Raw genomic sequence first — 14,828 nt, forward strand, 5'->3', positions numbered from 1 at the left:
TGTTTTGTTTTGTTTGTTTGACTGAGGCAATTGGGGTTAAGTGACTTACCCAGGGTCACACACAAAGCCAGGAAGTGTTACATGTCTGAGGCCACATTTGAACTCAGGTCCTCCTGACTTCAGGGCTGGTGTTCTATCCACTGGGCTACTTAGCTGCCCCCATTTCACCTCTAGTCTTATCAGGAATTCTTCTAGATTATCCCCATTACAAATGAACTAAGCTTTCCTCCAATATACTTTCTTTATAAAGCTGGAAAGGGGAATGAAGGTCTAACAGAATAACATAATTTTCCAGCATTCCTGATGACAAGACTAAAGTTTATGGGCTTTCTGCACCAGAGTCCAGAGATGCCTAGAATGGTCAAGTTATCAGATCAAATGAAAGCAGTTGAAACATTGTCACTCCAGAACCTCAACATCTGGCTAAGGGCATTAATAGGAGAGAGAAGTAGGATGTGAAGAATGTACCAGTATATAGAGGACGATGCAGCAATTGGTTCTCACCTATTCTCCTAACTGAAGGGTGTAGAAATGCATACATATACTTACAGTATAAGTGGACCTCAGAAGAACCTCACTTATATCTGACCTAGGCAAAGTAGGGCCCAACAGTTTGGTATTGAAATATATCCAACTCAACAGATAAATGAAGTGGGGAAAGCAAGGGAGGAGTTAAAGAGGAAGAGGATACTGGGGGACAGGACAGTCATAAGCAAAACACACTTCCCGGTTCTGAAGGAAAGAAAAGAAAAAGAAAAAAATCAGAATCTAAAAAGGTGCTCATCCATTTGGTAATGGATGAAAGAATTATGGTATAGGAAAGGAATGGAATGTTATTATGTTGTAAGGGATCAAAGGGAGAATTCACAGGATTTTGTTTTTGTTGGCTGTTCTGATATGTATATGGAAATGTTTTGGTGTTTAAATTTAGAAAAAAAGAAAAAGAAAAAAAAATGAAAAATTAAACTCATCACAAAAGTGTGCATCCTTTCAACCACAAGGCTTTTCCATAATTGTATAGGATATTATATTTTTAACTAATCAAAACTACTGATCTCTATATTGGTCTCAGTTCCAGGTTGAATTGTATTATTCAAGAAAAAGTACATATCAGAAAGGATTTCAGAATATAGCTTATATATTTCATTGAGACTCAACATACAGTCCACTACTGATACAATCTAACATGATTATTAACACCTGAAAATCTGACATTGATGAGTTTAGGGTTAGGGTTTCTGGTGGTCAGGGAGTTAAATGAGAAGGTTAGTGGCAGATTTGGGGTTCAGGGAACCAAACAAAGAGGTTTGGCTCCCCTAAATCCATTTAGGATTTGGCACATGGCAAGGAATTGTGGGAATCCCCCTTCTGGTGGTGCACAGGTCCTTTGTAAAGGAACTTACAAACTCCAAAAGCTAGATGATAAAAAGAAGTTTATTATTGACACTGGGAAGTCAGCCTTTGCTATGCATGAACAGAAAGATTGAATTCCTTAGTGGCAAGGTCCTGACAGAGAAGTAAAGTTTCTAGTAGAGAAATACTGACAGAGAGGTATAAAATCTCATTAAGGAAATAGGTGAGGAAGATAAAGAGAGGGTAACGCTAAAAGAGAATATCATTTCAGCGGGCAGAAGCTTGCTACTATGCCAGGGAGAGAGTTTCCTGGGCATGACATATTAGGTCCTCTGCAAGGACTGAGCCCCAAGTTGCCATTTTTATAAGGAAATCTGAGAGAGAAGTTTCAATTGAATGAGATTCCCTCAATGTTTTCACTGCTCCCAGGCCTAGATGAGATTACTTACTGGGAATGATTTTGAGCCAACAATAGAGGTCAATAGAAATTTAGATCTCCAGCTAAATTAGATTACTTCAGCTAGTCCTACCAAGATAAACCACTTTATCTTGGTTCCTTGGGGCAGGTGTCATAGAGGCAGGGTTCAAGGAGAATTTCTCTTTGAAGGAGTTTTCAGAGAGTTTCGGGATCCCCCCCTTTAGTTTCAGGCTCCCCTTGTCAACATGAATTCTTGAATGACTATATTCCTATTCACCTCTACTCTTTAGCCCTATGTGATCTGATATGTTATTTATCTATTATGACTCTTCTCTCATATGTTCCAGATAACCTCTTCCTTCTCAAGTCTAATGGTATTTTCTGAGGTCATGTCCTCCTCTCTGACTATTCTCTTCTTTTTCACAGTTTCTGCACCATTGCATTTTCCTTTTTCCTTTTTAATCATGTATTCTCTTACATGAAGAGATTTTTCCTGCTCCCTTCCCTCTTCTTTCCTTCACCCAACTTCTGGTGATTTCTCCTCAATTTTTTACACTGATTTATTAGCATTTAGATTATCTATGCTTTTCTCCACATACATGCTGTTTCCTTCCATACCACGTGAGTTCCTTGATCCAAGCAACGACTTTATTTTTATCTTTATATCCATGACTAGCCAGTGGTTGGTTGCTAACCAACATTTCGGTGTATTCTCAGTTTGGTTTTCTGGCCATTTTCTTCCTAGCTTCTTATTTTACTCTCTCTACAACATGCTTTTTCATTCTTATGGCTGCAGCTTCAATAAAAATGAATCCTAATTCACTCCTTCAGGGTATGCCAGGATTACTTTTTCTAACTAATTAGCTAGAGGACAACTCTACTTTTGCTTCCTCAAATTTAGCAGATATACAAAATCATCATCTCTCTGTTCAAATATGGTTCTCTTTAAGTTACTCATTCACTTAAGAAATGAAAAGTATTCCTCTATTCATTTTATCAAACAAAATAATACATGTCATCTCTCTGTTAAACTGGACCATATGTAGGCTCTGTAATGACAGAGACCATTAGTTAAACTTTTTATTACCCCCAACATTTAGTGTAGGGATGTCCACCCAGTAAGAATATAAAAAATGTTTGCTGACCAGCTGAGTCACACAATGTCACAATTACACTGCTCATTTTGTTTGCACAACCTTTCAGATTTTAGTTTCCATTATTTTCCAACATGCAGAATTTATCTCCTTTTCAGTTTTGAAATCAAATTAAGATTTTCAGAGGGCAGAAATAGCTATTAAGGAAGAGGTATGCTAATCGAATTCTCAAATTTCTCACATGTAGTCAGATAGCATTTACTACAATCCTTCTTTAAAAGCTGAAGATTACTTAAAGCACAACTTCACCTGACTTCATTAATCAGATATATAATGGATGAAATAAATGATACTAGGTCCTGATTGCTTGTGTCTGTCATTCAGATCCATATTAAAATTTGTTGTTGTGCTAACAGTTTATCAATCTGAAAAAAGAATACTATGCTTATAATCTTGCATATGATTTTTGAGAATCAGCACTTGTAAGTCTGTGACTTTATTCATCATCTTTGGCAAGAAAAGGCACTAGAGGAAGTAGGTGATAGAAAAAAATTAACATAGATAGTATATTTTCCTTCAGTACCTGAGGGAATAGGTGGGGGTTGGGGAGGAAGTAAGGTGTTAGTCTTGCTCTGGAAAGTGCTAGGTAAAAGAGGAGGAGGAGGAGGAGGAGGAGGAAGAGGCGTGGCATTATCTCTCATACCATACAGCTTGGACTCTTTGGAAAGGGTTCTTGGCAAGGATGATCCTCTGGAAGCATTTGGTGATTCAGTCTTTAGAGTCTTGGAGTTGTAATGTAGCTGCATTGAAAGAAATAAGTTTTAAAAGTTAAAGGAGACAGAAACAAGAACCGAAAAACAGAGTTTAGTTTGTGAAATAATTTGCTTCATAGTAAAATTTTCATTATATTTCATTAATTCATAACATTTTCATTAATCGTTCAAAAATTCAATAATCAAAATGTTAATAGTATTTTACTTTGTAAGTACAAAGCTGGAAAAAATCTTTATAGCCAGTGTTTCTAACAAAGGTCTCCTTTCTACAATATATAAGGAAATGTGTCAAATTTATAAGAATATAAGTCATTCCCCAATTGATAAATGGTCAAAGGATACAGACAGACAATTTTCAGATGAAAAAATTAAAAACTATCTAATTATATATAATTTTTTAAAAAATAATTTTATGAAAAAATGCTCTAGATCACTTTTGATTAGAGAAATGCAAATTAAAACTCTGAGGTGCCACCTTACATATCTTAGATTGGCTAAAATGATAAGAAAAGATAATGATAAATGTTGGAGGAAATGTAGGAAAACTAGGACATAATGCATCGTTGGTAGAATTGTGAAATGGTCCAACCATTCTGGAGAGCAATTTGGAACTATGTTCAAAGGGCTAGAAAACTGTGCATACTCTTTGACCCAGAAGTATTACTACTGGACCTTTATCCCAGGGAAATCTTAGAGGGAAAAGAACATACATGTGCAAAAACACCTGTAGCAGCTTTTTGTGGTAGCAAAGAACTGGAAAATAAGCAGATGTCCATTAATTGGGGAATGGCTAAACAAGTTGTGGTGTATGAAGATAATGGAATTTTATTGCCCTATAAAAAATGATGAACAAGCTGATTTTAGAAAGGCAGGAAAGATTTGTGTGAACTGATACCGAGTGAAACAAGCAGAACCAGAAATACATTGTACACAATAACAGCAAGATTGTGTGATGATCAACTATGAAAGATTCAGGTTTTCTCAGTGGTTCAGTGATCCAAAGCAATCCCAACAGAAAATGCCATCTACATCCAGAAAAAGAACTAAGAAGATTGAATATAAATCAATAGATGCTACTTTCACTTTTTTCACTTTTTTTTTTTTAAATCTCTCCCATGGTTTTGTTCCATTTGCCCTGATTTTTCTCTCCCAATATGATTCTAAAACAATTTTATTAATAATAAAAAAAAAACACCTTATATTTTTAAGATATACAAGCAAAAAGAGATGAAAATAGTATAATGTGTTCTATAAGTGAAAATATTCAGGCATAATGATGTAAAAAGTCTTTGATGAGTGGAGAACTTGGGTCTTAATCCTGCCATTAGATATATGACCTTGGGCAAATCAGCTACAATGTCTTAGCCTTCTCTCTTCAGTTGTAAAATGATAAGCTTGCATGAGATGGCCTTTCTAGCCCACAATCTCTAGTCTCTAGGTAAGCCTTACTTAAAAGAAAGCGGTGAACCTGATTCAAAAAGCTATTAAATTAGAAGGCAATTATCTTTAGGATCCATCTTCTGACACTTTTGTCTTGGTGTTTTCTTGGATAACACTAAAAAGGAGTCTGAAATAGTGGCCAAATCAGAACTTTGGGGCATTTCAGAGCCTCCAAAACATCTCTCCTGCTGCAGCCCAGGATGTGGGCTAGTTGGCTGTAAGGTACCCTAACCACTGAGCAGGATTTACAGAAAGTGGGAATGGACATCAAACTAGATGGCAATGAATTATAACCTGAAACTTCTTTTCTCATACTTCGGGTCAACAATTTATTTTCTTCCCTCATTTTTTTTCTATGCAAATATTCTATAGGTAAATAGTTCTTGGGTTAAGTTAGTAAGTACTATATTAGGCTAAGCAAGTATGAAATAATTACTTCATTTATTTGATATATTAGAGTATGATAACAACCTATTTTTTAAAAAGTTTCTTTTGGAACTCCAAATTCCACTAATTTCTAATAAGCAGAGAAGCAGCATAGAGAAGTGAAAAGGAGCTCTGGAAGAAAAGGTTCCAAATCCCATCTGTGACATCTACACACTACTCAACAGTCACAGGGCCCTGAGCATTCCCCAAGACCAAAGAGCAGGGAAATCCTGACCTATAGATGCAAAGGAAGTCTTCTCTCTGGGAGATCTGTTCCTTAATTATCTGTTTCATAAAAACTTGATAAAAATCAGAGATGCCTTTGAAGCCACTTGCTCAACATCTTGGCTGGAAACTTAGAAGTCTAGTCTAACCAGTATCTGATCTGAAAAGAAATCTCTGTATTTCTGAAAAGTCCTCATTTCTTCAAATTCCCCCAAATGACTATCATTCTTCTTTTAAAACTTTCCTATTCAAGTCAAAGATAAACCCAGAAAAAGAGGATTTGTTTTCTCACTTTATTCATACAACTACTAGTATATTTCAGTTTGATATTAAGTTTGCAATAACAATATGAAACAGAAAAATATGATTTATGTATATCTCATCCTATTCTAAGACACTCTTTACACTGTGCTAGTCATTATCTCTGCATACTCAACACCAGGTAAAGCATCTGTCCACAGTAGAAACAGGAAATGTTTGCAAAAATGATATATGTGTATGTATGAAATCCAGTGTGAAAGAGAAGGCAGCCAATTGACTGTTAGAAACCATCATTCCTTTTTCTGGAATGTTTTCCTACTCCAATTCACTTAGCCAGAAAAGCTGAACCAATAAACCTATTAAATTTCTCAAGTTATTAATTACTTCCTGCCAAATTTCACTTCTTATGGAAAAAGTGAGCAGTAGAAACTGCAGGGATGACAAATCATATGACTTCTTGGAAGATGGAGGAGATTATTTTATGAGAGAAAACCAGATTGCATGAACATCACTTTTAACATCAACCTATGGAAACAGGTTTTTTCTGTAGAAGGGAAGACAAGCATCATTATCATCTCATTCATTACCACAGGAACAATGTTTTCACCTTTACATCAACTCCGGGAATATAAAAGACTGTTGTCTCCAGATCACTGGGTTTAGTCTGCAGAGATGATGGCACTTTTTTGCCAGTCATTAAATGGGTAGTAGAAGCATAATTTGTTTGAAATTTCTTCTTTTTTGAGGGGGATTCTTGATCTAAACTTCTGGAACTCCGGTCATAACTTCTGCAGACAGATATACATTATTTATTATTGATAGAAATATCGTAATTCTTCTGATTGTATCTTATGTGAAGCAATAAGTTCATTAACATTTATTTTTGACTAATAGGGAAAACTTAGGCTAAAACTAAACTTTTAAGTGAAAATAAATCAATTGTATTTTTATTCCACTCTTAGGATGTTTGAAAAAGAAAATTTTGTCTATCTTTGGCTTGGTTTGTCGGAGTGTCATGGGAATTTGCCTTATGATAGGAGCTTAATTAGCTGTGAAAAACTATGGAAATTAAAGGTATCTTGTACATTTGGCCATCAGGTCCTCTAAGTTCTTTGACCCAATCCAGCCTCTGTGTCCTGACACCTGAAGGAGAATGATTCCCCTTCTGTCGTTCATAGTGTTTGTAAAGGTGTAAGCCATCCTCCAAAGGTACTAGATTTCCTATGGCTGGGTAAACCTTAATCTCTCTCTGTTTCCAAACCCATGACACAGAATTACAAGTTGCTAAGCAAAATCTACAACTCTTCTTTACTGCCACCATTTCCTATTCTCTCACTCTGAGACACCTCAATCTTCTCTTCCCATCCTTTAGACAGGGTGTTGTGGAATCTCTATTCTATCATTAACCAACTTCCATCTCGGACTTGTTCTCACAGCTAACAAACCCCTCATACAGGATAGTCCATTTCCTAATGCTGGGCATTCTGTCTAGCTATGCCTCCTGCTGCATTGCTCTTCCTCTTCATTTCTGCCTTCTTATTTCCTTCATGCTCTAGCTAAAATCCCATTTTCTCCAGGCAGCCTTCCTGATTCCCTTAAACTCTAGCATCTCCCCACTATTGATGTCTCCCACATATTATGTCTTTATCTTGTCGGCACAACTGTCTCTCCTTTATTAGTGTAGGCACTGCCTCTTGTCTTTCTTTGTATCCTCAGCACTAAATACCATGCCTGACCCTCAGGGAGTGTATAATAAATATTTATTAGCTAATGAACTCTCATTATCTTTCCATCTGCTGGCACTCAAGTAGGCCTGATTTTCCTTAAAAGACAGTGCTTTGCTGGTGTCATGCTTTTTATCACTTGTTATACCTTTTGTCATCTTCTCTGTCTCCCACCCCAATTTTGCACAAGTCGGCACATTCATTATTTCCCACTGTGACTTTATACTCTCCTTCTACCACTATCACTCAAAGATGATTTTTTTGAGGTTCTCCACATCAAGGTAAGTCTTCTAATACAAAACTTGATGACAGCTGTCTGTGAACTCTTAGGGCATTCTCCCTCCTTCTATTAAAGAGTTCAGTGTCTGACTCAGATTTCTTCCCTGTCCCAAAGCCTTCCCTTATATTCTCAGTCTTCAATGCTGACTTTGGGATGCTTTCAGACAGCCCAGCCTCTTAGTGCTTTTATCTATTCAGCTCCCACAACCTATTCCCTTCCTTCCTTCCTTCATATCTCAGTGGGATGGTCACAATCCTGATCTGGTGATAATCCACTAGTATTCCACTTTCATTATTAAGTGTGAAACTCTTTAGCTAACCATAGTCGTCTATGACTTTATTTCTCTTATTAGCTTATCTCATCATGACCTCCTATCATTCCAGCATATGGTACTCTTACAGGTCTAAACATCCAACCTAACTGCACTCTTATATTTTCCCAGTCTGCACCTGGAGTAATACCCAGTTTAATGATACAGTATTTATTTGCTATTTTCTACTCCTGAATCTCCTGCCTCCTGTTCTCTGTCAAACTCCAATTTGGATTCTTTGGCTCATCTATACTGACTTTTTCAACCCACAAGCTTTTTGCTTACAAACACATGTCTATGTTTCTATATCCTTAAAAACTTTTAAGATGAAACTATTTTTGTCTTTATCATTCATAGTTGTATTTCTAGAAAAGGACTATCTATATTGACTCCCTACTTCTTTTCCTCTCACTCATTTCTTGGACCTTTGGGATCTGGCTTCTGACCCCATCACTCAATGGACATTGCTCTTTCAACAATTTTTTAGCTGCTACATCTGATATTCTTTTAGTAGTCCTTCTTGAATAAGATTCAAAACCACAACTGAAGTACCAAATTCCAAGATGCTCAGGATAGTATTCCCATATGCAATATCATAAATCCATTCTAACAAATAAAGATAAATCAAGATGACTATTTCAGAAGTATGGAATTATCAAAATCACCAATGAGAGGACTATTCATGACAACCATTTAAATTGCCATATGAATTCAAGCTGCCATAAAATGCTGCATATCATTTTATAGAAGTTTATATGATAAGAATCAGTTACATTTAATTTATGTTTAAAACACCAAATTTAAATTTGGGCACTTTCCTCTACCTCTAACCTTCATTTGACTAAATTGTGAAAGCAGTGAAGAATGAGTTCAAATGTCCTCCTCTTCCCCACTGGCCTCTCACCTTCTCAAACTTATGTCATCATGTTCTTGCAGAAGGGTTGTAGGATGCAGGACACATTTTCCACTATCAATTTCAACTCGAATATCAAGTTCGAAGTCAATATTTCTCTCTGTAGTTGTACCACTCAGATTTCTGTTGACAGGTGCTGTTGGCCAACGTTCAGTAAATAGCTGATGCACAGCAGCAAATCCTGTTGCCTTCTTACGGGAAGTATGGCTACAAAAAAGTATTTGCTCATTAAATTGTATACTTCTAAAATACTTCTAAAAACCTGTATTTGAACAAATTAGAGCATTGTTAATAATTTTCTATACATATATTTTACAAATTCATATAAATTAAAATTCAGAGACCCACAATGACTAATAAGAAAAGGTTACTAAGATTTCTATACATGGAAAGTAATAGTTAAAATAGTATGTTTCAGCATGTACCTTGAAATGCCAGGCCAAATCTATTAAAATGTAATTTGATAAAAACAAATTTAAAACTTTGTTTTGGGTTCAAATAATTAACTTCATAATATAATATAATATAATGTAATATAATATAATATAATATAATATAATATAATATAATATAATATAATAAAAAGGAGACATGACTAGATTGCGGTTCTTGTGAAAAAGAATTGGGACTTTAGACGATTATAATATCACTAAGTCAACTGTAGGACCTGGAAGCCAAAGAGCTGGCATTAAGCAAGGAGGCATCAGGAATCTGCATATGAAAGTCCTGCTCTTTTTTGCCCTGCTCACATCCGATCTCAGTGCTCAGTTCTGGAGCCACATTTCTGCAAAGGCCAATGACCCTGTGCTGGCTTTTTTCTTATGTTCACACTTTCTTTTCTCCTCACCTCACCTCACCTCACCTCACCTCACCTCACCTCACCTCACCTCACCTCACCTCACCTCACCTCACCAACTGCATTACGTTTAATGATCTCTACAGAGGAAATGACTTACAGTCAATATTCTTCAGGCCCAGGCTCCCTTTTGAGCTTCAGACCAATTACCTTCTGGACATTGCAAATGGGATGTCCCAGAGACCTCTCAGACTTATTCTGCCTCTTCTCTTCTAAACGGTCCTTTTTTTGTTAAAGGCACTGCCATCCTTTCAGTCTCTCAGTTTGGTCACCTTGGCATCACCCTCATTCTGCCTCATTCCACAGAGCTGATGAATTACCATAATTTGTGTATTTAGGTGCTCATTATCGTTTGATCATATCACTGTCACAGCCTCTTAATGGGTTCCTCTGTCATAATTCTCTCCCCAACCTGTCCACACAACTGTCAAAGTGTTGGCTACTTAATAAGCTCCAGTGGCTCTCTCTTGCCTCTATGAAAAAAACACAAAACTTCTCTCTTTAGTATTTAAAGTCCTTCCCATTCTGGTCCTCACCTATCATTTTAGCCGCACTGTTGATTATTTATGCTTCTCTCCGTTTTCCCCTCATAAAAATTCTGAGATCCAGCCAAATTGACCCTCTTTACATTCTGTACACTTGCCAATTCATCTCCCATCTGCAGCTTTGCAGAAGCATAAATTATCTCTTATAGAGATATAGCTTCCTTTTCCCTGTTGTAATAATCTAGAATATTAACATGATTTTAATTTTTACCTAAGTGTACGGAGTGAAGAAAAAGAAAAATTTTATTAAAGTGTAGAGAGTGAAGAAAAAGAAAAAATTATTACAACAGGGAAAAAGAAGTTACAGCTATACCTCTTAGGGATAATTTATGCTACTTGAAATAATCATATTTCCTGTTTTCTTTCTAGAAAGTGAAAGTGGCTTGCCACACTGAAAATTGCCAAAAGCAATTTTATGTCTTAAAAAATACAAGAAAATTAAAAATTTTAACTAATCCAATCTCAGAAAAGACAAATGATCTAGCTGTAAATGACATATGGGGAGGAAAAAACAATCAAACCCTGGTCCAGATGCATTTTCATAGAAAAACCTTTAAATAATACCTAAATATAATTAATTACTTACAAATTATTAACACTTATACTCAATCACTGTCAAAAACAGTGTTCCATTAGACTCATTTTATAAGATAAATATATTCTTAGTTACTAAATGAAGGATAGAGCAGACAAAGAGAATTATAGGTTAACACCTTTACTGAATAGATTACAAAATATAAAAAAAATTCACACAAAAAGATAACAGTGATTTATTTAAAAAAAAACAACTAACAACAAATGATCTGTTATGATCAAGTTGGATTTGTGCTAAGGATGCAAAGAAGTTTAACACTAAAAAAAAAAAAAACAACAACACCTTATGATTAACCATATTAGGGAAAAAAAATCTAAAATTAAATTTATAAGAGGATGCAGAAAAAGCTTTTGATAAAGGATGACATTTGTTTATGCTAAGAACACTACAAAGATTGGGCAAAGAAGAATTTTTTTAAAAAAATACAGTAAAAGTATCTAAAACCAAAAGCTAGTATGATATGCAATGGAGAAACACTAGATACTTTCCCATTAAAAACAGGAGTGAAGAAAGGATGCCTGCCTTCTTTACCTACTGTAAGGTGTCATAATAGTAATAATAACAGCAATAAGAGAAAGAAAATAAAGGCATAAAGACAGGTAAATATGAAACAAATTAATTTCTGTATGACGCTTATGACATTTCATTTAGAAAATTCTAGGGAATTAGAAAGTAAACTGAGATAAGGCATAGCTTCAGCAAAATTACAGACCATCAAAATAAATCCACAAAAAATTATTAAAATTCCAACTCCATACTTTCATATTTTCATATAAAATTTTAGGGGATTTCATAAATGTTAAAAATATGTTTTGAAAAAAAATAACAAATATATATTTACTTACGAGGGTTTCCTGTAAATGTAGTGCCTTTCCCTATCATGATCATCTTCCTTTTCATCCTTTTCTGAATCTTCACTGGAAGAAGACAAACTGTCATCCCGTCTCCCCTCTTCATTTTGGAAAGGAATACCTTGTGAGAAGATACCTGGAGTTTTTGGTGAACTGAACACTGAGCATGAACCTTCACTGTTAGATGAGTACTGGGATGGCCCATCAATCGTTACTGACAAAAGGTCCAATTCTGTTTCCTCAGGAAACTGATGATAAAAAAGATAAATTATTAAAATTAATATCATTTCTCAGTGCCAAATCTCTGTAAGTTAGTTCCTCAACTTGATCAGGAAAAAAAAACCTAGCAAACTGGTGAATGCATGAAATGAGTGTGTTTATACACACACAGACACACACACAAATATACATACTATATATAAATATATATATATATTTATATATAGTATTTAAGCTTAACACTGCCCTAAAACTTTTGGGACATTATATATTTAAATGAAGGAAGATAATACAATGTATCTCTGCATTCTGAACTTAAAATCTGCCTTATGTCAAAATAAATGACAAATTGAAAATGCATATTTTAAAATTAAAGCAAAAGTCAGACATGCAGAAGCAACAGTTTAAGTATATAATCACTTGTAAATCAAAAATATACAAGAGTGAATTATAGAAAGAATAGCATGCAGTGTTACTATGAAATTTTTGGTAATCTCAAGATAGTAATTTTAAGTGTTTTAGGTAAAGATAAAATCAATAATTGAAAAAGATGAAGCAGTCAAGTATAGTTGTATAATTAAACATTTATAATATTTTTAAAGTTTTATAAATGTTTAATTATACAACTATAATAATAACAACTTCTGTTAGAAATTTAAGTGTTACATGACATTTAAAATTATTAGTGATTAAATGGTGAACTGTCAATTGTAATTTCAAACAATTCTGAGGTAAGTGTACTTTATAAGAGATATGTGCTCTTGAATAAGTCTAAAATTGGATTTTTGTATGCAAAATCCCATTTTATATTCACTTGAAAGCTCACTATTTAAAAGAATTTTATGAAAGTTTTTGTGATACAAATTATCATTAAATTAACTATTTTCAAGTTTACCTATTTGCATGTTATGTTCTTAAAATTGGGCATAATTCTATTTAGCAAAACCTTTAACAATTGCTACTATTCCAACCCAACAAATTCTTGTGGCTGATTTGAGTTTTTTATTAATGATTTGAACAAATTTAAGTTTTTTTTTTTTTAAATGTGAGGCTTTTATATGTGTAAGCACGTATGACAGAGAAATGGATACACACATTGTATATGTGTATATACTGTGTGTCTGTGTGTGTGTGTGTGTGTGTGCTCATACACATATGTGTATTATGTATAACCATTAAATCTTTAAAACCACACTAAGATTTTTGGAATACCCTTTATGTGTAATATACACACTCATAAATGTACATGTACCACGGATTAAATATAATATATGTCATGTATATATCATGATGCAAGCATAATATGTGAATTGGACAAGATAATACCTAACGGTCACTTCTGGCTCTAAATTGAGTTTTTTATTTCTCCTATTGATAACCATGGAGTTTTACAATCATTTTGCTTTTCTAAAAGTGCCCTAACTTTACCTTCTAATAGCTGGATGATTTCACTTACTTTATGTTTCTTTTTTTTTTTTTTTTCAAACTCTCTAAGAGCACTCTTAGGTAAACTCTAGAAGTAGATCAGGCAATGATCTACTTCATTAGCCATTACTCATTTTGTTCTCCTTTTCTGATAAAGCTCATATCAAAAACTTTTCTTGGGCGAGCCTCTATCCTGCTATTATTTTTTTTACTTATATTATTATTCTCTGATGACTAACTGATGGAGTTGATAGAAATAGTCAGAGTACAACTAAATAAATGTTCTGTGGACTATCAAGTAGGTGTCTTTTATGATTAAAGAAAAGCTATTAGCTTCTAAGTTTATCTTCTGGTAGATTTATTCAACATTTTAGATGACAGATAACAAACTGTTCTAGTCTCACATTGTTTTAAATTCTTGTTTGGTCGCTATATGTTGAAAGTTTGTCATTCTATGTATTTTTAAGATTATTTCTGGTATTGTAACATTTATTATTAATATAAAAGGCAGTATGGTAGTGGATAGAGTTCTAGGATTATAGTCAGGATGAATTGGATTCAAATTTGACTTTTGATATGGGGGCAGCCAGATAGTACTGTGGATAGAGTTCTGGAGTAAGATTTGAGTTCAATTCTAGGATCAGATACTTAATAGCAGTGTGATGCAAGGCCAAATCACTTAATCTCTACTTGCTGAAGTTTCCTTATCTATAAAATGAGGATAATCATGGTACTAGCTCCTAGGGCTATTGTAAAGATCAGCTGAAATAATAAACATAAAGCTTATGTTTTAGCACAGCACCTGGCACACAGTAAGTGTTATATAAATGTTCATTATTATAGCTATTATAATACATAGCTGTTGTAGCCATATAACATACTAGGCAAGTCACTTAAACCTCTGTGTGGCTCAGGCAACTACTAAGGGCTATTTACTAAGTTACAAATGAATTTTTTTCTGCCTTGGGTTGAAGGAGTTAGTGCCGGTGATGATGAAAATGAAGAGAGGATGATGATAGATAGGTCTAATAAGGGACTTAACAAAATGGTATAGTTTGCTCCATTTTTGGGTTCAACACTTGTATCTGTTCAAGTTCTTGACTTTAAAACTCTAAAAATT

The 14,828-nt window shown here is 34.5% G+C and overlaps 1 protein-coding gene across 1 annotated transcript in view; it reads right to left on the minus strand.

Moving 5' to 3' along the window:
• Nucleotides 1–14,828, minus strand: part of BLTP1 (bridge-like lipid transfer protein family member 1) — a 236,236-nt gene that overhangs the window by 38,094 nt on the left and 183,314 nt on the right. The window contains exons 68-71 of the mRNA XM_051966253.1: nt 12,059–12,312; nt 9,209–9,424; nt 6,598–6,778; nt 3,449–3,665 (exon numbers count right to left, since the gene is read on the minus strand). Of these exons, the coding sequence (XP_051822213.1) occupies nt 3,449–3,665; nt 6,598–6,778; nt 9,209–9,424; nt 12,059–12,312 (868 nt within the window). The remainder of the gene's footprint in view (nt 1–3,448; nt 3,666–6,597; nt 6,779–9,208; nt 9,425–12,058; nt 12,313–14,828) is intronic.

This window comes from Antechinus flavipes, chromosome 6, assembly GCF_016432865.1.
Source record: "Antechinus flavipes isolate AdamAnt ecotype Samford, QLD, Australia chromosome 6, AdamAnt_v2, whole genome shotgun sequence".
Lineage (NCBI taxonomy): Eukaryota > Metazoa > Chordata > Mammalia > Dasyuromorphia > Dasyuridae > Antechinus > Antechinus flavipes.